Source organism: Blennius ocellaris, assembly GCF_963422515.1.
Source record: "Blennius ocellaris genome assembly, chromosome: 3".
NCBI lineage: Eukaryota > Metazoa > Chordata > Actinopteri > Blenniiformes > Blenniidae > Blennius > Blennius ocellaris.
Genome location: NC_137652.1, coordinates 9,519,989 through 9,545,544, shown reverse-complemented (window position 1 = coordinate 9,545,544; position 25,556 = coordinate 9,519,989). Strand labels below are relative to the sequence as shown.

Genomic DNA, 25,556 nt, shown 5'->3' with positions numbered 1-25,556 from the left:
GTTTGTAGTTTTCCCTGTGTCTGTGTGGACTTTTATTTGGTACTTATTTTTCAGCCCACAGTCCAAAAGCATGTGTTTGAGGCCAAATGAACTGTAAGAGAGAATAAATGAGACTGTCTGTCTCTCTGTGTTTTCTCTGTGATGGACTGGTAACCTGACCAAGGTCTACACTGTTCGGCGCATAGTCACCTGGGATTACCTCCAGTCTCCTTTAACACAAAGTCAGATAAAGTGGTATAGATTATAGATGGATGGATCTGAAGAAAGTAACCAACTAACTAACATTTTTTTTCAAATGATTCTTTTGCAAGATGTGGCATAATAAAAGACACCATACAATGAGGAGATTTAAGTACATGAAAGATCTTTAAAATCAATACTTTAATTAGTCAATAGTCCCCCCCCCTATGTTTATCCCCTATTAAAGTGAAAAGGATATGTTGTAACTTTATTTCTAATACTGACATAGAAACTACCCTATTTTATTTATACTGGTTCAATGTTTTGAAGCAGTATAGATGTTGCATGTTCTAAACATCTATCTTCTTTAATGCTTCATCCAACTCGTGATTGCAGGGGTAATCTCAGCTGACTGGGTAAAGGCAGGTTATACTCTGATCATCACAGGGAAAAGATAATGCCAGTCACACACGCATGCGCACACACACACACTCAACAAAACAGCAATTTGCAGCAATTAGTTGAGGAATAAATAGGAAGAACATGCAAGCTCCACACAGGACAAACTCCCGGAGCAATCATCAGTCAGAAGCAATATAATAAATAGTTTTTACTGTTAATTTTAAGCTATAAGTCTAAAATGTCCCTGCAAGCTATTTCATAAGTACAGACTCTGATGTTTGATCATGGGTCGGACTCTTCTAAATAACAGTCGTTTTTGGATAAAGTACACATGCTACAGTATTTGTTTACTAAAAGGGGATTAGGCCCTGAATGCCTTTTGATCCACTGGGCGGATTTGCTTTTTGCTCTGTGACAGAAATGTGGGAAAAAAAACACCAAAAGAACTGTACAAAGTGTACTGGTGTTTTTGTGTTGTTGCAGAGTCGAGGAGGAAGACAGAATAATAATTGAGTTTTGCTTTTCACAGACATTGCTTAATTTTTCTCACATCCACTGCCCTGACAATAGGCTTAAATCTCATGTTGCTGCTCTGAGATTAAAGTCCCAGCTGTTTTCAAAGCTTCTCACACAAATTGATGACTATTTATATGCTTGGCTTGTTGTGTGTTGTTTTAAATATAACAAATCACTGATGTTTTGGTAGTACCAGTGTAATTGCAGCTACCAACTGCAGGTCCTGTCCATTAAGCAGCTTCACTGGAGCAGTTTGGGATTAAGCCCCTCACTGATGGGAACCTAAACAGTAGTAGTTAAGGCGATAAGGGAGCTCTACCCACTGACTTCCTGTGCTTGTTTTCCCAGCTGATTCGGGTATCTGAGTGTTTTAAGATCCTTTTAAATAGCTGTCTCTGTAGCATTGCTGCATTATGCAGCAGATAAATTAATGATTTTAAGGCAAACGCTTCGAGCCTCTCAGTGTCTAAATATTAATGCCCACATGCTTGCAAAGGTGATCAACAGAGACACTTAGCATAGATCTTTAAATAATGAAATGAGGTAGTTTGCATTGTATTGTTCTCACTGAGCAGAATACATAATGTGCTTTGTTCATAAATGAATACTAACGAAGGATGTTGAAACATCTTCTGGTATGAATAACAATGTTTGCTCACTTCTGAAATTTTTTTTCTTTTTTTATGCTCATTTTTTTCCGGATAATCTCATTGTTTTATGTTGAATGCACAACTGAAAGGATGCATGCATAATGTAAATGAATGTTAATGTTCACTTGACGTGATATCCCATTTTCTGTTGTTTCATGCAGATGTTGATGAGTGTGCAGCAGGAATAGCCGTCTGTCCCAGGTTCAGGAAATGCATCAACACATTCGGTAGCTACATCTGCAAGTGCCATGAAGGATTCGACCTGCAATACCTCAATGGAAAATACCAGTGCATAGGTAATGCCATAACCCCAAAGTAGTAAGAGTTTTTTTATGGATAAACTTACAATGGTCAAAAGTGTGATATATTCATTTAGAATTTAGAATTTTTTCGTAATATGAGTTTTGCTTGTGGTCAAACCATCTGTTGAAAACAAAGAAATAAAAAATAAATGTGTTTCATTTGTATTGTAAGTGGTAGTGCCAACAAAATGTAATCAACTTAGGTATAGATTTGTTAGAGTTGTACTTGAGTATATTGTTGGGTTTTTCTTTGCAGTCTGCTGCATTTTTACAAAAAGGCATGTGCTATTTGCATTGACTTTGTGGGACTCAGGTTTGAATCCCAGTTGGAGCAGGCAGATCATCCGCTGTGGAGGTCCTTAGAAATATACCAGCCTGAATAGACACCCATTGTGTTATTTGTGACTTGTGACTTGTCACAAATATACTTCATAATTCATCTTTCATAACTTAAAATTTTGGAGGTATTTACTACTTAATTCATAATATGTCTGTGTGCCTCCTCTACCACCAAGTGATCCATCTTTTGCTTCTTAAAACCAGATGTCTCTTTGCAAATGCAAAATGCTGTGAATATAAATATGCGTTTAAAATGATTTATTGGGTATTTGGAGAATATTTTTCAATCAAAACAGTCAAACTGGAGTCTGTTAAGGCTGGCTCATAAAACAGGATTACTGCCAGATAAAATAAGTGAGTCTAATAAAAAAAAAGTTGTACGCAACTGGAAGAAAAAACTAACTAAAAAAACAAGGGTTAGACTTTTAAAAGGACATTGGATTTCCTGAATTCCACTGCAGAACTAATTTAGTCTGTTTAGGTTGTGACTCACCTTTGTGCAACTCAATGATGTGCAGCATCATTCTTATGAATACCAGCCATAAAAACACTGCATTAGTTTTCTGAATAATTTGGCCTTACTTGAAGTCCTGTATTGCCTGCAATGTTTACTTTCTATGAAATAAAAGCAACAGTTTGGTGGTGAGATACTCCCAAAGCCCTTGACAAACCCTTGCTTGTCTGTATGTCAGGGAGCATTTTATTCTTTATGCAACCTTGATAATCATTTTCCTCCAATATTCATGGAGGTGTCACGATTATTCACTTAACTGCTTTCACAAACATAATGGCCTAAACCCAGAGCCCTCCTCAAAGTGGAAGTGAAGCAATTAGCCTTTGATACTCTGCTGTTATGTCTGAAGCTTTTTACACTTGCTCTTGGTGGCTGAATGTTGTCCTGCTCCCATTATCTTTCAGATGTGGATGAGTGCTCTTTAGGTCAGAGCCACTGCAGCGGCTTCGCCACCTGCTACAACACGCCGGGCTCATACAAGTGCAAATGCAAAGACGGCTACAGGGGGATGGGCCACGACTGTAAACGTAAGAACGGAGAACAAAACCTGTGCCCTGATGTTCACTTCTGCGAAGAGGAACAGGGCCTCATGTTTTTTGTTTTCTTTGCTTGTTTTTTTTTTTTTTAAAGGTTGGAAAGCAAGACAGAGACCAGTCTAACCTTGCAAGCACAGAGATGGGAGTGAAATTCCTTTCTTTGTAATAGCTGTCAGTCATTACTTACTAGACCCTCCTCCCTCATCATGAGCACCCACAGTGACTCCGCTTTGACCATTTTAATCACCCAAAAAGAGAAGTCATCATCAAATGTGATTTTTTTTTTCTTCTTCTTCTTTTTTTCTGGTAATTTGTCTCATTCGGCTTGCTTCGACACACACTTCATTAGTCTGGGTGTCTGCGGTTTTTCACTGCAGCTCGGTTAACAAGGAGTCATTTATCTGGCATGGCGAATCAATCATCTCACAGACAAAACTGATAGAGGTCCACAGAGTAGAGAGGATGTTTCCTGCAAAGACTTCCCCAGGCTCTCTGCCCAAAGGGGTGTGAGCTACAAGTGCTCCGGGGGAGTCGACTTGCAATATCCTATTTGTGTATCACACATCAAAGTTGGCTGCAACCTGAGAAGGCAATAACAGAGTTGAAACCACTTGCCATTGTCCACTCTCATTCCTCACTCATGAAGCCCCTCACGAGGGCAACACATCTAAAAAAAAAACTAAAAACTAAACAAACTAAAAACCCAGCCCCCAGTCTCTGGCCCTGATGGGAGAAGCTGTGTGTGTGGAGGAACAAAGAAAAAAGGTATAAGTTGGTAAAGACATCAGCACAGTGATCTTGGGGGCACAGCTGTCTGTTTGAGAGCAGAAGTCATTCCAAACACACTCGGCCTGAGCGCGCTGCTGCATGGCCCCTGGCTATAAGTACACAACGAATCAATAATCACATAAAAAGATGCTACCGCTGGAATTCCCACATTGTGAGCCCTCCTACTGGATCAGTTTATTACATTTTATTATTTCTGTTATAGCGAACTGTCATCTCCATTTTAATTGACAACTCTCACACGCTCATGCTTTTAGACTGCACATGGATTTTCTGATGTATAGCAGCAGTCAATTTATGCTTTACTTTTAAAAAAGGCATTTGCCTTTTATTGTCAACGAAAAGGCAAAACAACTCTGAAAGTCATCGTGAGTCTATATTGATTGGCTCAAACTATAATTTATGATTTATTAATTATTAGTTTTTTGGGGGTTTTCTTGTTTGTTTGTTTTTAACTAAAAGTTTAAATAAGTGTGACTCATGAAATAGAATATATATGATACAGATGATTATTTAAGCAGACTCAGTGCTTTTTAACAACACACATTAGTTAAAATATTCAATTAGCATGTACTCTAAAGGTTAAAGTGACTGTTCCTCACCAGTAGATTGTTTTGGCATATTCTTTTGTTGTAAAACCAACAAGTTTACTATGATGCAGATGGTAATGCCTGCATTATATGCGGACTTTGGGGCAGCGGCGGCTCCACTGTTAGTGCAAGTAATCTCATGAAAGGAAGGTTGCAGGTTCGATTACCTAAATGTCCACATGTTGGAGTGTCCTTGAGCAAGACACTCAACCTCAAACTGCTCCGAGGGATGGACTCCACTAATGTGTGAATGTGTGTGTGAATGGGTGAATGTGCTTAACAACGTAAAGCGCTTTGGGGACTGCTCGGGCAGTGGAAAAGTGCTATATAAGTGAAATCCATTAATCATTCACCAACATATGTGTATTAGCTGGGAACCTTGTGCACGTGAACTCATAAGCCTCTCTTGCAATTGATTGCTTTTGCCTCAGTGAGATTTAGAACACCGAATTTGTTTTAGGACGCTAACATTTACTTAATAGATTTCAGCAGGAGTCTCAGTGGATGAAATGAGGCTCTTCTTTGTAAAAAAAAATCTGGCTAATCATCACATGTTAGTCTGCAATTCTCTGCCTCATTAACTCTTAAGTGCTCATTTTTCAGCGCTCCCTCTTCACCCTCTTTTTATTCCAGCGATGCCTAAGGTGGCTATTGACCCTGCCAAACCAGACCGACTACCTCCAAATCATCACAACTACATACCAGACTTCGATCAGAGAAGAGCCACCACCCTCCGAACGCCTGTGACTCAAAAGAGAGTCTTCCCCTTTATCCCTAAACATCCAACCACCACCACAACAACCACTACAACAACAACTACAACCGCCACCCCAACTACCACCAGAGCGCCTGTTCCACCGAAAAGGATCACGCCTCCGCCACACAAGCCATCCGTTCCCACCAGGAAGCCCTTCATCCCCACCAGAAAGCCATGGATACCCACACGCAAACCTTACTTCCCACCAAAGCCAGTTGCTCCCACCAGACCACCACTGCCTCCTGTCACACCAGTGGACAACACCATCCAGAAAGAGGTCACTAAACAACGAGGGGACGTCCACAGTAAGAACTTGCCTCTTTTATTTTCCATCCATTTATTTTCAAAGCTGACAGTTTTACCAATTTCCTCAAAATAATATGTCACATAGAGAGGTGAGTTATTGTTTCTGATTTGAGATCTCTTTTCAAATAATATTCCCAAAGATAAACATGCAGGCGGCACAAAAGCAGTGAAATGTATTTTTTCCCCTTCATAGAGATATCAGTTATATATTGGCACATTTGCCACACAAGCAGCAACATTGGTATTCAATCGGAGTAATTTTTCTTGTGATTTGAGATGAATGTGTTTCAATGCTGGTTTGTTTTGATGACAGATATGAAAAAAAAAACCTCCAAAAAACTGCTAAATGTTCATTAGTGTTCACCTGCTAGCTGTAGTCTTTGGATGATTGATGTTTGTTGTGGGAGAGGCAGTGAACACTGAGTGTTTGCACCTTTTCCACTTTGGTTTCAGGAAACAATACTGAGACTAAACCAACGAGTCCCAGAACAAAAACAAAGAGCTTTAAACATTCTTTAAATCTACATCAGAGTGAAGTGGTGCTTCCACAGTTCTTCATCATAACAAACAACACCTCTTAAATTATACACATCAGAGTAATTGGTAACAAGCTTCATTTTGAACTCGATTGACACTTTTCATTAACACATTAGTATCACTTTTTTCTATTTGATGGTAGAGTGAGCCTTTTATTTACTTGGAATTTATACATTACACCATTTTCCTCTCTGCAAACAAGACTAGTGCAGATTTCTCTTCATACCAGTCTTGAAATAGTTTGTCGATTTCAATCCAGCCGTATCCACTCTAAAATGATGCTATAGGAATACTATAATGGAATAATGGCTTTTCCTACAAGATAACCAATTAGTCTTGATATTTTCTGTGTTGAAGTCAGAATCTTTCTCGCCAAAGGTAATTATCATATTTGGCCTGAGTTAATGAACACAAACTGGTTCTCAGCCAGACTGTTGTTTTTCCACATGACACCCTGCGAGCTCTGCCAAGCATCGGTCTTTGACACCAATTATACCAAGAAGGCATCATCAGTCTTGCTTGAGGTTGACGTGTTCAATCAAAACCAAATAATTGAAATTGAAATCAAACTAAGAAAAGGGGGGATTAGGTTGTTTCTTTTTGCGTTAACAAAGCAGGTAATCAAGGCAATCATCTGCTGCTTACTTCTCTCAGTGCACGCACCTCCTCCTGTAGGGAATTGTTTCCAATTGAGATGTGGCGCGAATTCTTGAGCACATTAAATGCAAAGCTGAAGTAGCAAACTACTTCCCTGTGTAATAAATTTAATCAAATTGTTTGCATACAAATTCTTAACCTTGCAGTAAGGCAAAGGTTAAATGTGAACACAAATTGCTGGAAAACTTTTCAACATCACAAAAATAGATAACTGTCTATTACACCTGTACTCAAAGGGAAAAGTGCTAAAAATCCATCAATAACCTATTTTCATGTTGAAACGTTTGTTGAGATGCAACAGCTAAGTACAGAATGAGAGGCGAGGCACCATGGTTTCCGCTCACCTTGACAGATGGCATCACATAATTAGAAAAAGGAAAGAGGAGAGAAGATTACTTTAACACCTGTCTGCACTGCTTGAGGGAGACATCAATCTGATAGTTCGTTCCACGGCCGAGCAGGTGGAGGCATCAGAGCCTCCTGGAGAAGGTTTGAATATGTGGAGGGAGCGAGGGAGGGAGGGGTGACATCACTGAGTGATTATTCCAATAATTAGAAGGAAATAGGCAAAAAAATGAATAAGAGCTCTGCAGTGCGATGAACACCTCAGCGGTGCCTCCAGTGCAGGTGGGTTCAGAGCTAATTCAGAGTTTTGTTCTCTCACACTGAACTTGTAAATTCATTATATGCATCATTGACTCATGAGAATCATTGTATTTGTTCTTTCAGGGTTGTTGTTTTTTTCTTTTTCACACCAGCTTGAAATGAGTCGAAAAACAGATGGATTGCGTTGCTTTCTACAAATATCAAAAATAGATTCTTATTCGTTACCAGCATGAGTTGGAACATGAATGTAAAAGTTACCATGGCTTTAGTTAGTAAATTACCTATTGGGTAACAGCCTGTCCTGTACAACAATCTCTAAAAAAAGTAGTCTCGTTTTGCCAAGAACTCCATATACAGTATATGTCTATAAAACGTACAGACATGATGCCAATTAGTGAGCTTCTGCTCATGCTGTTTGTTTTTTTTGTTGTTTTTTTAGCTTGACATCGTGTCTCTTTGCTTCTTGTCTTTATTCAAAGCTTGTCTTCCTCCATGGTAAGGACACAAACATGAAGGTTAAAAATCAATATCCTCATCTAGGTCAGCGAGAGAGCAAATATGAATAGTTCCTGAAGTGCAAATATGTATCTCATCAAGGTGGTATGTGCTCTCTGCAGGATGATAAGACACCCCTGAGGACTGAGTCTGCACTCTCTGGATTGTCAAGAAGGCTTTTACAAGAAGTTTGAAACAGGGTTGTTTATATAAACTCCACAAAAGTTGGTACTTTGGTTGTGACACACAATTAAGGCTGCAACATCGTATCAGTAAAGGTAAACTTAGCTCCACTTTATGAAAATGAGAAGATACATAAAAGACCCCCGGACATTACGTAGAGTAGGAATATTAATGTTATGATTTGATTAATGTTTTGGTGAAGTAATTCGGATTTCAGTTACTTTATTTATTTATTTATTTATTTATTTGAGCAGTACACATTCTGCTCAAAAGGAGTGAGCTGAAGCAACAAGCTTATGAGCGCCCACCCCCAAACTCAGAGCATTAAACTCCAACTTTAAAGAAATGGAAGTACACAAAAGTGAAATGTTCCAACATTGAGCGTGGAGTTTTGGGAACAAATAACCTTTTAAAGGGGCCGCTTCCCTTGAGCCAGCCCCAGTGGGATCTCATCACTCATTGTTTCATGTGAGTTTTGAAGATATTTCTGCCCCTAACTTCAACACAGTGGACGTGAATGTAATTTTTGTTTGTACTGCTTAAAACAGCAACAGTGTGCCAGTTTTGTCTGGTTATTTCACTGACCTTGCAAGGAAAGGTGTTTTTTTTTTTTTTTTTTTATCTGAACGACTTTCCATGAAAAAAGTCAAATAAAAACAAGAATGTGGATAATAAAAGAATGTAACCAGGTCTTTTTTTTCTTGAAGAGAAATTTTGCTTTGAATAACATGATGATCTTTCTATAACCCACCTTAGAAATATCACTCGCTGTTTTTTGTACTTTGTTTAACTGTCTGTTAACCCTATAATGGACAATTGACAAACTTCCATCCAAATACATCCAGTATGTCCGATTTAGGCTTCTGTAATGCAAATAACACATTATGTCATATCAAATTGTAGGATAAAATCTATGTGATATAATTAAATAATCACAATTCCAGCAGATTGTATTGTGGTTAAGATTTACAGTATATTAAAAAAAGTGTTAAAGTATGTTCATCATCAGGTTAAAAATTCATATGGTTGAAATTCCCAAGAATTTCAGAATGCCCTTCAAAGGGTTAAGCTGAGACAGTTTGGAGGAAAAACATTTTTTTAAAGCTACAGTGTCAATGCCAGGATTTGACCATTTACACAATGTTGCAACGTTTTTATAGCTGGATAGTCAAGAGACGGCTATTTTTACTCACCACTGTGTCACATTTGAAATTACTGCCGTCTTAATCAGCATATCACTGGATTTACTTTTTATATCGCCGCCCTCACACTGGATGAAAGACCTCAAGGGAGGCCCAGTTCCTTAAGAGCACAGACACACAAACACAGACGCACACAGACAGACCTGGATGTGTGGCATTGCTGGAGATCCTGGTGCGAGTGTGACCTCCCTGCTCTCACATTCCTTCGACTGACAGACTACATCTCAGTCCGCCAGTTGGTTGTGACCCAGCACATGGGACCGGCAGGTTCATTGCCCCGGCTGAGTGGAGGGAACACATGTTAGGGATTGTGGGATTTGACAGTTCAAGTGCAGGTTGCATTGCATTAACAGAAACATGCGATTTGAATCATCCGCATGTTGTTTTCTTTTTAATTGATGACTTATTCAATTACTATTCAGACCTTTTCTGCTAACCTTTATATTGCACAATTGACCTTTGATAAAAAAAAAAAAAAAAAATCAGGCTGTTGTATTTTTGGCAGCGTGACCGAGGTGGAGAGGATAGAGACTATTTCTGGACTAGCTGTGTGTGTGAGTGTGTGTGTGTGTGTGTGTGTGTGTGTGTGTGTGTGTGTGTGTGTGTGTGTGTGTGTGTGTGTGTGTGTGTGTGTGTGTGTGTGTGTGTGTGTGTGTGTGTGTGTGTGTGCATGCGCACTGAAGCATTGCCATATTTCTTAGACGTTGCAGCACATGTACAGGGTATATTTCTTTGTTACGACTCACATTAGACTGCTGGTGTTGCTGTCGCTTTTCAGAGGTATTTCAATCTCTCTGTGGTCATCCGTGCGCCGTTAATAAATGTGCTTAGCCCTATGTATGCAGGCGCTAAACCATGACATTGATTCATGCTCATAGAGTCCTTGTTGGGTAATAACACAAAGCCACACAAATGCCACAGGCACAAATATAATACCTCTGCTAATCCCTTATCTAAACCCGTGTCTTTCATGTCTGTCCTCAGTCCCTCGGAATCACGGCCACAACACCGTCCTTGACATTGACTTTGACATTGAGCTGGGCAACACAGCGGACGAGGCCAGAGATGATCCAGGTAAACAACACATTTGATGATCAGGAACAGCCGTGCTCGAATGATGACGGACGAGCCACGTTTACTATAGTAGCAAAATGAAACTGACAATCGACTGGTGCAGTGGTGTTTCTGAGGTGGAGCCATTACAATGACCAGATGTGTTTTGATAGAGATTCCACCAGGAGGTGGCATATGACATCTGGCCGTATCCGTTTAAATGATGGCTCACAGCCCAGGATGCACTGGCAGACTTTTCCCCTTTTCATATTATGCCTCCTTGATTGCTTGACTGCTCAAATGATTAATTGATCGTTTGCAAGCACATCATCACACTGCTCGAAGTCTCCGCAGTACTTAATGTGTGGAGACCCTACACCAAGCTTTTGTGAAGAGACAGCCTTTTCTGTCATGTTTAATTTCTGCGATTTCATGATGTCAATAATATGCAGATTAAATTGCCCAGCGATGTAGTTTACGTGTTTATTTTGTTATTTTCACAATACATCAATTGATAAATTGTGTCAAGAGAAAGGGGATTTTCATTGGCTCAGAAAATTGACTGAAAAGTGTTTCAGCAGGATTCCGGGGACAAAATGATGGATGGTATTGTTATCTTTGGACCAATTTGTGCAGTAGTGCATGGAAAATACAACAACTGTTTTGCCTTAATGTTATCGTGGCGGCATCATTACTTGGAATGAAATCATCAGTCACTGAATATTATGTCTCTCTGTCATAGCCATAATATATTATATTACGCCCATATAGCATGTGTACAATAGACATTTAAAAAGTAACACAGTGATATCATTAATTCCAGATTCCATTTTTTTAATATATATTTTCTACTTGCAGTTTAGTTTTCCCTCAAATGCATCAGCTCTCTGTGGAGATTACAACATCGTCTTTCATATTCACACAGTTATTGTATCATGTTCATCAGATTGAGCTTCAGTAGTTCTCAAGCTCCTGGTGAGGTTACAGGCAGACAGCAAGCCCCCTGTGATGCATTACAGAGTTCAGACTGAAGTCTTGCGCTTGCATTTCTTTTTGCTTTTCTTTTTTTTCACTGAAAATTGGGTTTTGTTCTACACAGATTCAGGATATCTGAGCTGTTCTTTTGACGACGGTCTTTGTGGTTGGATCCGGGACAAAGACGGAGACCTGCACTGGGAGACAACACCTGATCCGTCAGGTAACTGAAGGGCACGCACAGATTCTGCTCACTCTTGCGCTTTTAATGGAGAATTTTTTTTTTTTTTTTTTCGTCACTAAAATGGAAATGAGACCCACTGCGTTCTTTCACTGACACACACACTCTCACGCGCACACACACAGTTCAGTTTTGCTCTACTCAATTACAGGTCAAGATGAGAATGACTTCAGGGGAGTAGTTTGTCTTTTCTTGAGATTAGTGCTTTGCTCTACAAAGCAATGCAAATGAGAAGTGGGTAACACAGCACATCACTGATACCTGCAGTTTGCATTAAATGAGAATACAAATCTGTTTTTCTCGCAGTGCGTACGAGTGGAAGACGCGGTGAATTATGTTGAGAGGACTCAGCGGCAGCAGTGTGACGTCTAAACAGCGTACAACAGAGTACTGGCACGCTTTTCTTGACAATAACTGCATCTGGCTCCCGCTGCCAACTGGCGTAGTCTTGCAGTTATTAGCGTTTCCAGACAGCCCGACTCAGGTGTAATTTAAGCCAAGTCTGAGGTTCCTCGTCAGTTAAAAAAAAAAAAAAAAAATCTTGTGCACAGACTTGAAATGTATTTACCGTACAAGTTTACTTTGAGTAATTCCATCCTGGCAGCCTGTAAAGCCCATTATGTCTCTTCATAAAGACAATACAATCTGATTTACTAATACTGGTGTTTTTAACCACATCTGTAGTGTGTTTGACTTCCTTAAAGCAACCCTGACATGCTGTTCAAATATTTGGTGGAGCAAAACTCTGAGAAATTAATGTGTTTTCAAGGCCTCATTCAACATGTTAAATTATTTTTTTTACATTCAAGAGTAGTTTTAACTAATTAAATTAATCATTATAATTAAGAACCCAGTTCTGTTTTAAAAAGTCATGGTTTAACTTCTAGCATGGTTATGTTATTTGCACATGTTGGCAAAATTTGCACAAATTATGTTCAGAAAGGTTCTTTGGCCTAAATTGTCCTCTGTTGGGGCTATGTTTCACATCAGGAAATGGTTTGGTTGTACTGTCCAGAAATGTAATTAATCTCAAAATCAATGTAAAAAAAGAATTGTGATAAAATCGTTACGGTGATTTTATCACAAATAAAACGTGAAATGATATTTTTACTATATTGCCCACCACTAGTGTCCTGGTTTAAGGGTCTGTCTTGAGAGTCGTTTTTAAAGAGCCTGATCTGATTCAGTTTGAAAAGGCTGAGCTGTGCCTTAAGAAATAATTTTTCCTTTGCGTTGTTCCTGTTAAGGGGTTAACCGTTCATTACTTACATTGGCAAGACACAAACAGGACTGACATAGTTTTGAAGGAGCTCGTGATTTATGCAGATTGCTTCTATGGCCTACAGATAACAACTGTGGTTAACAGCAGCCCAATGTGAATCCGCCAGCAAAATATATACGCCTTAATCAGCAGGAGGCTTTTAAATTTTTTAAACTGGAGCTCTACAATCACTAATTAATGCATGAATTTACAAAATAATCTTTGTGCCAATGGAAAATGGCATCTAAGCCTAACCCAGTTTAGAAATGTAAATAACATTTGCATGTGTTTTCTTCAGGTCATAATTCAAATAAAACATATATAAATGTTTGTTTGTCTGTGGATTTAAGGTACTCTAAGCATTCACAAATTTGCGAAAGCTCAGCAACATTTGGTTTTACAGGGGGAAAAAAAATGCAAAAAATACAATTCAAGACTTTTCACAAAACTCAATGTTTTAACATGTGGGTTGTTTCTGAAGTGGAAATCTGTGAAAGTATGTAAACCAGGACTTTGTGAAAAACCAAACTGCTGTTCGGTTTTGCAGAAACACAATTGTTTGGACCTTCTTTACAACATGTGCCAGTTTTTTTTTTTCCATGTCATTTTTCAGTGGCTCGCAATGTTTGGTTAAACATTTTTTAATGTACTGTATGAGTTCAGGTTTTAATAGACTTCACTCACTGCATGAATTACTGAATAACCAGGGGGATTACAGTGGGAATCTGACAGTTTTGTTGGTTGCACCACACTTGTTGGCACTCTTGTCCTCTCCAATTGTCACGCAAGTACGTTTTCTTTACTTGACAGCATGGTGCATCTCTTGTGTCCACAGGTGGGCGATACATCACTATTCCTGAAGCAGGCAACAAGAGGACGGGACGAGGGGCCCGGCTCGTCCTCCCACTCACCCCTCCCTGGAATGACGGCAATCTTTGCCTGTCGTTTCGGCACAAGTTGGCAGGCCATCATGTGGGGATGCTTCAAGTGTTTGTCAAGAAGGGGAAGCAGTACAGCCCGGCAGTGTGGGGCCGGACCGGGGGAAACGGATGGAGGCACACCCAAATAACACTCTGGGGCACGGGCCTGGAAAGTGTAAGTGAAAGTATACCAGCAAAATAAGTTGGAACTTATAAATCTGAAATATTGTTCCTTTAGTCTTGTTTCATCACAGCAATCATTTCTCAGGTTTTCAAACACTATGTGATCAGTTTTAGTACCTCAGTGTGTAAATGTTGTGGTTTTCCAGGTGATCCTGAAGGGGGAGCGCGGGCGAGGTCGAGTTGGTGAGATGGCCGTGGACGACATCACCCTGAGGAAAGGCTCCTGCACAGAGGAGCACAATCTGAGGAGACTCTGACTGACTGACAGGACAGGGGCAGACAGAAAGAAAACATAAGGGGAAAATCATCTAAAAGAGAAGTGACTCTGTTGTGATTCCCCCACTGGACTCTCACTCATCCCTCCCTCGAACACCCCATCGCCATCCTGTCAACAAAATCCCAGAAAATAGCGTGCGCAAGAACAGCGGGCTTCACTTTCTCTATTTGTATACTGTCCATGAAAAAAACGTTTGTGGGCAGATCCTAATGGCACACCTTGGCCTCTGTCTCACTCCATCACCTTGTTACTCTGAAACCTGCATGTACCTACTGAAGGCTACTACATGCTACCCATGTCCGCGAGGGTCCACGAGTGCACAGAGTACGCGAGTATCTGTGGGGCGCACAAGATTGTGGCCATGTTCCACTTCCACTTCTGGACTTACGGCAGCACGCGTTCCACACGTTGAAAGTGGCGACCTCGTGTGAACAAGAAGAAGTAGAGCTCCTGTGTTTGTAATATTTGGCTGAAGAGGAGGATAACAAACGAAGACGGTGTGATGTGCGACCACTTAACATGAATAGAGTAAAGAACGGAGAGTTGAGCACGCTGGTCCAGGAAATGAGAAGCATCGACGAGGACAAGCATCAGCTATATTTCCGCATGTAGGCTTCAAAGTGATGCACCGGAATAGGTAGAGACTGGTGCACGCACAGTCGGCGGCGCGCACAGTCGCACATAGGTCGCATGGTCACAAAATTTGGGTTATTTGCGGTCCACCGCCGAGGGGTTGGAGTGGACACGATTTTGACGTCACGCGTAATCTACGCACACACGGATACTCGCGGACATGGGTAGCATGAGGGGGCCTTTACTGTGGAAATGTCCTCCACCTCACACTCACAGCCCCGGCAGCCTTCCAGCCACACATCCAGGAGGTCGGCTGTCACTTCATGTCTTCATGGAGGGAGAGGATTGTTCTTTCATATAGGAGTCTGCTTTAGCTTTGCTTTGATCCTTAACCCACGAGTCATTACTTTTCAATTGCTTGCTGGCAAAACATGTAACCAGAGGTGCTACTGTATGTCGCGTCTGTTTTGATCAGCAAAGCAGCAGAGGCGGGGTGTTTTGCCTAAGGGTCGGAAATAATAATGTTTGTGGGACAAATAGTATTTGTCATAAATTATACCTATTTCTCATTAATGATCCAGATAATTTTAAGTCTGTTCAATCCAAAAGCATAAAACCAAATTGTGAGTCATTACTTTTACAATTTTTTTCTGTTTGCTTGTTTTTTAGTGTGTTCATGTGTAATTGGGAAGTAAGAATGTTTTGATTGTTAAGTTGGAGAGGTACATTTGAATGAATTTGAACCCGCCAGAAACTAATTTCCCTTCACAACACATCGGCATCACATATGTGTAGAAGAGAAATGTATAAATCAGGGGTGTCCAATCCCGTTTCTGCGTTCGTTCGATGGCTCTCCCGGTTCCACACGCCTACTGTAACTTTAATAAATGTGCCATGTCGCTCCGCTGAAAGCTTGATGAAGAGCCACTCAGTGTTATCAGCTGTGTTGAAGTATTAGAGATATTTATAACATTCAGGATAGCGACTCTCCCGGACCAGGATTAGACAGCCTTGATCCATCTAGAATATTGTCTTTACACACATATGTTTAGCCCATTTAAATGATGACAATATTGTTCTTAAATTGCAAATTTTCACGAGTTTCACACCTGGTAACTTTCTGAATTCCCAGCTCCCTGGACGTGCTAAGATAGATTTTTTTCTTTTTTTGTTTTATTTTTTGAACACTGATTTCTGTCACAGTAGTTTTGACTATAATATCACAGTGTTTCTTTTGTTGTCAGAGTATTTCACAGATTTGCTTTTTATCAAGAATTTCAAATATCGATCAGATTTTCTATCATGACTAATTTTTTTTGCAATTTCCGTCAAATGGTAAAACTTCCTATACATTTTTTTTCTGGTGCTTGAACTGTATTAAACATGATTTTTGACACTTGCAAATGAACAGTCAGTTTCTATTATACAGGGTGTGCTTTGTTATATTAAGTGCAGTTTGTTACAAAGACATGGATACCAACACGTTTTTAGGCTTTTGCTGATTGTGTTATTGTAAAGGTAGTCATGTGTACATAATCTATACAGTCCCATTTCTTTCTTTTTTGTGTTGTTTAAATGTCATGTGAATTCATACATTAATATTGATTGGATTTCAGATGGTCAGTATTCAAAATTTCAATTAAAGGACGATGTACACAGCTGAAACACCAGTGTTTAAAGTGTGCAAAATGTGTGTATTTATGTGGTAAAATAATCTGTCTTTAACTTGCAACACACAGTTGCACATTGTACGCTGTAAGAATGAAGGGCATTGGCTGGATTCTCAGAGGTTTTCAGTATGCATTGTTGCAATCCCAAAATTCATATTTATCCAGACCAGTATGTAAATAAACAATTTTGACTGTTGTGGTATGAAACAAAGTTCTTTTTTTTTTTTTTGTTATGGCAGCTGCTAGTAAAAATAGTCCATATTTTTAAACTTTCTAATTTGTTTGCAGCACACCGGTCCAATACGGTTACAAACATAAGGTTATGTCATGGAAATGTCACTGATTTAATGAGAAGATGACAAAAAAGAGTAAGCTGTCAATCAGCACCTTTTGAGATTTTAAAATATTAAACCAAATTTTTGTAAATGTCTGAATGCATTTATCCCAACAGAGACATCTAAGATGGGGTCAGACTTTGTGTTTCAGTGAGGCACAAACAAACTCTTCTTTGTTTAAGGAGAAAACTCAGAAGGTGGTTTTAAAATAATGATACCTTCTCCAGTACACAGGGAGAAACTGATCAAAGTATCAGATCACAGTGTCTCTCTTTTTCATGACAGTGTCATTGTAGTATGACAAGGCTTAGTTTACACAGTAGCTGTTTCATTAAAAAAAAAAAGAAAATCCAATTACTGCTGCAGCACACAAACTTTTGTCAGCTTGTTTACTCTTTTAAGGCCACATGTCTCTATTTTTCTGGCTTTACCAGTAAAGTTTTTCAAAGAGAGGATACTATAATACATTATATTTGATCATCAAAGTTTGACAATTTCTCAAAACTTATTTTTTGCACGATAAGCATTTAAACATCTAATGGAAACTATCAGTAAAGAATCCATTGACCTGAATTCATTAGTTTCTTTCTTTTTTTCACAACACATCTAAAACTGATCAATATGATATGTAGAAGAGGACACAACCCAGTTCAGTTCAGTAAAAAGTGAAAGGAAATGTTCTCCACAGATGACAAGTGTGATGAAAGAACAAGTACTTCACATATACAGACTTATAAAAGGTAAAAGGGACCAGCACTTTTCAAAGTCATTCAAAGATATGTTTGCTTTATTTATGCTGTTGCAATGAATTTTCCTCTTGAGCCTGAAAGCTGGCAGGTATGCGATAAAAAATGAAGCCTGAGATAAGAGCTAATAAATCATAACCTATACTCTGAATATATTGAACCTAGCATGTACTCTTCAACACTAATTAGATATTATCAAGAGGTTAATCAGGTTTTTTTCTGTGCACATTGATATGAACTATATAGTGTTTTTTTAGTATACTAAATGCAATACATTTTTATCCCACATCAACACTTTATTAGTAGATGTTCTTGAAGCAGTAAATAATTCTGACATTCAGAATATGAATTCACATTTAATAGAAAATCACTTGATAACCTCTCAAGCAATGATCATCCTGGATAATCTCCTTTTGTGTCACCAACTCACAAAAACCCCTCCACGACAACAGCTCACAAATGAATCAAATTTCTGTTTGCTGAAATAAGATCTGCAGTTATGCTATTAGATCAGTCTCCAAACAGGCAATTCTCCAAGGTCCTGTCACTGACCTGTGATGAAATACCTCCCAAAAAATCTTCATTTTGCTGCGGGGCTGCTTATTTGGGACCAAAAGGGCAAGCAAACAGTCCTTTTATTAAGATAAACCACTGCAGCAGGAAGAGATCCAGAGGGTAGAGGAAATCGCTACCACAACTCTGTGTGTGTGTGTGTGTGTGTGTGTGTGTGTGTGTGTGCGTGCGTGCGTGCTCCTCCGTTTGGACTCAGGCATTTCCTTGCTGGTGTCACACACATTTGCACTCAAAGTGATGGAGCACACTATTTGAGGAGGAAATATCAGCCCATGTAGAACAAAGCATGAAGTTTCCAGCTGAATGGAGGGACTTTCCTGGACACGTTTATGCTTTTCTCAAAGTGATAAGAAATATATCAGAGGTAATGGCACATGGAGAAGAACCATATATGACGGCCTTCATTGTGCTGAAGACGAGGTGGAGGTCTTGTGAGAGTTTCATTTAATTCAGTGCCAATTTTCTGACCTTCTGTGCTCAATTTAAATGCGGATAATCATGCTCTTAACTGTCCGATCACCTCTGTGATGGGTTAATGACTGATTATTGAGCCATTGACTGAACAATCAGCAGGTTAATCTATTCCATCACAAGCTAATCCATCAGTGCTGTCTTAGAAATAACCCACTGTGTGCCGCTATAATAACACTGATGTCAGACAAAACAGCAGCACACTCGAAAACTTGCAGTGTGCACTGTACACGCCGCATTCATTTTTATTAGGAGCCAAACATACTGGGAACTTTGAGTTCTGTGAGCTGTTTTGACAGCTTTTGTTAGTATCGCGTATTCAGATCCACATTTGTATGTTATTTCCTGTTTTGGGTGTACACATGTTAACAATGACACTGCTCCTCCAATGCCCTGCAACACAAAGGCCTGCGAGAGAAATGCACAGTGTTTTCACAGCTTCATTCACTAACAGATGGATGGATCAGAAAAAAAAATTAGGTCTCAATGAGCAGATGACCATGAGATGTTCTCAAAGGGGAGCAATGCACGAACCATTTGGAGGTGAAGTTGGAACCTTGTTACATGTGCCCTCTGGACAGCGCTGGAAGACTCGCGTAAATGTTGGTAAATATCTAAACCGGAGTCTCAAAGCTCCTAAGCAGTGAGTGTTGTGCTTGAGGTAAATCGGATCATTTACGGAGGATTTGGATTCTGCTGAAGGGCCGTTGTTGGCAATACTAACGCTTCCCCATTTATGCTGCATTGCCTAAGATGATTGTCGTAATTGAGCGATAAACTGAGTATCCCACAGAAGGCCTTCTCACATAACAAACACTTGATGACACTGATAACAAAGGTTGTTTGTGAATTGTCACTTCCCCCTGAGAGTGCCTCAAAATGAAGAAAGGAAAGGCATTCATTAGGAGCTTAAAGAACTTCGTTCAATTGGGCTGCTCACTGCACAGCGAGGTAGTGGTGAGCAATCCCAGCAGTTTGAGGACTTTGGGGCCTTTCTGTGTTCAGTTTGTATGTTCTACTTGTGCATGAATGAGTTTTATTTCATGGTATGCTATTTTCTGAGGACAGCAACATTTGAGGTTAATTGTTCACTCGAAATTGCCCGCATGTTATTGTGATTGTCTCGCTGTATTTGTAATGTGACGTATTGGTGGTATTGGCTAGAAAAAAAAAAAACTTGACTACTAAATCTATTGATAATGATAATGTATCTATTCTGTCAATGTACAGATAGAAAAAATAACAATTCTAAATAGTTAAACGGCAAAAATGTGAAAAACAACACAACTTAAACAGTGAATAATCATTAAAAGAGCATCCAAGCAGCACCAAACAAACACTCAGCTAAAATACATACGGTAGATTTACTGTAGCAGAAGGAAGACCTGCCACCCGAAATGATACACGAGTACAAATAACCCATTAACAGGGCAAACCAGCTCTGTCACTTTTCTTGGACAAATTGCTGCTTTGAGGCAATTTTGCTGTACATAAATTTTTGCAGCATTATCAAATTCAACCTGAAAGTCTCTGAGAGGTGTTTAATGCAGTGTGGAGGTAGACCAAATAACATAAGTGGCTTGTGTGTCTTAAATAATTGGCACAAGATAAATAACTTGCTGAATGAGTGATTTGATTTTTCCCAAATACTGAAAGAGTGCCAGCATACCTGCTTTAGATTAAGTGTAAAACCTTTACCCATAAAATAATTGCTTTACATAGAAGGAGTGCTATTTATGGAAGTGTGAACATATGAATGTGTTTTAAAGACCTTCAGACCATCTTTGAACCAATGTGTGGAAATAAGTGTTCAATGAGCACACCGTCTAAAGGAGGTCACACGTTCATCACTGTCCTATTGAATTAGAAAGACCAAGGGTCATGCTCATATATGTGATTTGCAGTCAGCATTGATTGCTGTACACTAAATATCAAGGTGTCCCCTAAAAGTGCTTATTTCCATTTTGAACTGAACTTCTCAAAAAACAAAATGCTCTTTTGGGTGAGATTGAATTTGACAGTGTTGTGATGAAATGGATAATATATGACAAGATGACCACAATAGCGTGCCAGGAATTTACTGTTTGTAAGACTAGTTATACAAACCATACATGTCCCGATTCCAGGCCACTTATCTTACAAGTTACAATTGGCACCGCCCTTTATTAGTACTTTAGTACATTATGGCTAACATTGACTGAGCCAATACAGCAGGTGAACATCACCATTTAAGTTTTTATTCTCGACCAGACAAAAGTATACAATAAAACAAAAAGAGTGCCCTCCCTCAGTTTTTATCAGCTTCTCTATAAATGTCCCTTTAGCTGCGGCTACCAAGGAAAATTAGTGCGAGCAATTAACTAACTTGAAAATAAGTGCCACAAAATAACTCCTTCTGCTCCCACATTCACAGTCCCTCACACTTAAAGGTCAACATAAAGACCACAATCACATCATATCACCATAAAATAAATTTTTCCTGCATGTCATATATCTTATATCATCACCAGAACCACCATGTGAAGAACCTGAGCTGCCTCGCGTTATGACGAAGGTCTATACATACACAAGTGAGAACAGAGAATTCCCTTCTCTCTCCCAGGCTTTGGAAGTTCCAGTATTTTGAAAGGCAGGCATCGTGGAAGCACCAACAAATATATTTGACAAATCATTTGAGCTGAATGAAGACATGAGAACGAGTGAGAGCCGTTGGGAAAGGACTATCAGTTGTGTTTATGTCACAAAGCAATTGATATTGGCAGTATGCATTGACTCAGCGTTCTCCTCTTGGAACAACCCTGGAACACTGTACAGATATATAGAGGAAAGCTTATTTGGAAAAAAAATGTGATGTTCTTGTCTTCTTTCAGGACAAACGTACATGTTGGTTACTGCTTTCCAAAACATATTAACATAAAAAAAAAAAATGACAATCGTCTTCTGTTTCTTTTTTTTTTTTTCTTTTACCTATGAATTATATTTTGGCAACATCATACATCTGTGAAAATTATAGCTTTTTTGGTGTAAATGATGTGCAGTCGGTTTGTAGTGTGCAGCTGGAAAGAGAAACTGTGAAATCAAGATGCTGCCACTAATTGAAAACAATTGCATCTGTTAGCTGCTGTACTCTGAAATATTTACAAATACTAAACATTTCCCAGCAAAAGATAAGCAATTCTGTTGGCTACTTTCCAATTTTTATGTTTCATAAAACACAGAAATCCCCCCACAAGCCAGCTTGTGAAGGTTTGATCATCTGGCTGTGGCGAGAGCGTTCACTACTACATCACTGTCTGAGAGCCAAACTGCTCTGTTGGCCATTTGTTGATGTTCATTCATTTATAGTCAGATGAATGAACATGAGGAAATCTCAAGTTAAGATCTATAAATGTTATTTTTAGACAGATGCTGCACACCCATTCAGAAATGTACATGACGTTGGGGCGTGCATGGGTTCGATGGTTCAATTTTTCTTCTGTAGCATAAAACACAGGAGTTTACTTCAGCCAATGCAAATGCTCTCACCTGGGGTCCACAGAATAATGTGCAATCTATATAACACTAGCATCCAAGAATAACATTTCTGAACAGCATCTATTTGCACTTTCACACTCTTACACCCTTGATTATCTCACACACCCGTGCCAATGTTGGCTGCTCATGGCCTCTCACACTAGAAATCAACACGTGCCACATAATCATGGGGAACTGTAACACATTTATAGAGGCTGGCTTACTCACTGTAACCTTCCCATTTTCACCACTTACCTGGAACAAAACACAGGAGCACCCTACAGACCATACACATGCTCTGGCCTGATGTGCATCCTGAGGCCCCTGTCAGAGCTACAGGTCTGTTAGCTGCCCAAAGTGCCTGTTTACTCTGTCTGCACAACAAACCACAGTGCCTGGATATAAAGCTTTAACCAAGGTGCCTGTAGTGAACATTACAAATGAGTAAACAATTAAAGTATTCACAAAATAAAAGAATCCATAGAATGGGGGGATCCAATGTTCCAAACAGACATTACTGTGGCTCCCACACAAGCAAATACTTAACTGTGGAATTCAATGCAAAAAACAAACCATTTTGTTGAGATCCAAATCAAGTCATTTAAAAAATAATGAATACATTTATAAATAAATAAACACACACATACATACATACAGTATATTATATTATATTATATTATATTATATTATATTATATTATATTATATTATATTATATTTTAATTCATCATCTTGTACAGAGGAAACATCCTGGTCATTGTCCTGCAGAGCAATTTTCACTTGAATCCTTTTCTCAAATTTGCTGCGAAAGCCTTTCCTGATGAAAATGTACGAATAAAAAGCTGACGCTAGAGGACTTTAGTGCCGAGCTTTGATCAGAAATAAACTTGAGTATTTCTGCAGGAGAACAACCCAAAGCTGTTTGAAGACTTGAGTTGGCTGAATCGGCTGCTCGAGCTTTCAGATTTCCAATCACTCAATCCAGTCCCAGAATAATGGGGGAAAAAAACATTTAATTTGCTAAATGATTGATGTATATAAAATGTAATGGGTGAGGGGGGTTATCACTAACATAATGTCAAGTAGACAACACGCGTTTAAGGCCTTCACTCTGATGTGATTGTCTCCATTGATCTATATTATAATGCTGTAAATTACCATACAAATAATTCGACCTTGTCCAAAACAAAATGTGGTAAACAGCCTTCACTTATACGGCACATTTTCATGGCTTCAGCAGTTTCCAAATGTAGACAGCTGCCATGCAAGTTGCTCGATTTCCTCTGGGAGGAAACTGGTCTTCGGTGCTCAAGGGAAATTGAACAACTGGACAGTGCAACATGGGGAAGACAATTAACTCTAATAGGGTGTGCTTACCATACTTGTGACAGTTCCTAACGGATTATTATAGAACAAGTCCACATGATGGTGCTATAAAAGAATATGTAATGTAATCCATTAACACAGACTGTTGTGTCCAATAGACAAACACATATTGTGCTTCTTTACCTGGGAGACTTTATACTTTTAGTAGTAGTTGTACAGTGGCTTTTCGCATTTGTGGAAATTTGTTGAATACTTTCAGCTGCATGAACAACATTTCTCATTCACAGTTTACAAATAAAACATGTATGCTTTTTTTCTGCATCCAAAAATGATAGAAATATTCCGATCAGCCCGAATCCAATGCGCTCCTGCTTAATTTTGTTTGTATTTCAACAACCATAACTTGTGAGTTGTGAACTTTACCAGCCTTGCAGGAATTTGCCACGCTGTGGGTTGGCTTTCCTGTCCTGTTACCACTTTTGATAGATACTGATGAATGTTTCCTTGCTCCCTAATATATTCCACCAAACAATCTCTTGAGAGTTAATCAGCAATATTCAATGCATAACGTTATGCGCATTGGGTGAACAGTAGGTCAATATTCTGGTCTTGTAGCAATATTAGGATAAATGTATAAAGGGTGATGTGTCACAGACACAATCATCACAAACACTGCTCTTGCCTCAATCTGAGCAAAATCAGCTTCTCTCCACTGTACTTTTGATCAAGGACTCTCAGAGCTGAGAAGTTTTGATGTTATAAAAATTGGTCTGTTCACTTTCTTTGTTTGGTGGGGGAAAAGGGGAGAGACATTGATGGCATAATAGTCATGTGCACATCCAGAAACCGGTTCTTCAGGAGGAAAGTTCCACATCTTCCCTCTGGAGACTTCATTTTCACCTTACAGAGAAACCACGAGTCCTGTGGAAGCTGCAGGGAAGCATTTTTTCAACCTCAATCTGCACCAGCTTTCCAAAGGAAGGAAGGTCACAGTCAGAAAATAAATGTAAACTATTCGAAAAGGTGAGTGTTGTGCTCCATGTGTGCAGTCGCACAGCCTGCAGTAGCACAAATGTTCTTTGAACCTGGAGTGGTGCTTTGAGGTACAGAGGTGGTGTCGTGATTTAGCTTTTTTAAGAGTCTCATTTGGCGAAGAACCACAAAGGCCTCATTCACATGGATGAAACACATCGACTTCTTCCTCGTCTATTCTGCTGTTAATTTAAGAGCTCGATTCAAATTCAACTGTTCATCCTGAAAAAAGAGACTTTTTATGTTTCAGACAAATATGTTTGCAGAAATGTATGGATGCGGAAATTAAGTAAAGTGAAGCTGTTGCAGGACAGGATACAAAAAACTACAAGTTATAAGGGAGTGAAACTGATTCAAAAAGTCACATTGTACGTTTCCATTTCAAGACAGTATTAACAAGTTCAATTTTGTATTTCAACATCACTTTAGTAATTTTAAAATTTGGGAGGCGGAAGACCATTTTAAAATCAGCAATCAAATTGTGAGGAAAAAACAAAATGAACATGATAAATTGGATGTTTAATGGGTTTAAAACATTTCTTTAAATAATTTAGCCTCATGGCAATTTAAAACGTTCAATGTTCGAGGAATTGTGCAGAATGTTGAATCATCTTTGCTCCTTTTCCCTTATAAAGACATTCTATGATGTGTGGTAAGGAAACTTCTTTAACATATGAGCATTAAGGCTCATCAAATCCACACAAAATATGTATTTCTTTGAGCCTAAATATTCCCCTTTATTGTGCAATATCTCAATAATATGTCATTAATTTCAACAGTAGGTGTAAAATCCAGGGATAATCCAGATTATATTATGACAGGTAGAAACTGACGGTCTCTTTAATGCTTA

General features: G+C 39.1%; 1 protein-coding gene across 1 annotated transcript in view; it reads left to right on the top strand.

Moving 5' to 3' along the window:
* The window catches only part of npnta (nephronectin a), a 53,767-nt gene extending 36,898 nt beyond the window's left edge, over positions 1–16,869 (top strand). Inside the window, exons 6-12 of the mRNA XM_080520935.1 lie at positions 1,910–2,044; positions 3,308–3,430; positions 5,449–5,877; positions 10,543–10,632; positions 11,711–11,809; positions 13,924–14,183; positions 14,338–16,869. Coding sequence (XP_080377061.1) covers positions 1,910–2,044; positions 3,308–3,430; positions 5,449–5,877; positions 10,543–10,632; positions 11,711–11,809; positions 13,924–14,183; positions 14,338–14,448 — 1,247 coding nt within the window. The 3' untranslated portion in view covers positions 14,449–16,869. The remainder of the gene's footprint in view (positions 1–1,909; positions 2,045–3,307; positions 3,431–5,448; positions 5,878–10,542; positions 10,633–11,710; positions 11,810–13,923; positions 14,184–14,337) is intronic.
* Positions 16,870–25,556: the final 8,687 nt, after the last annotated feature.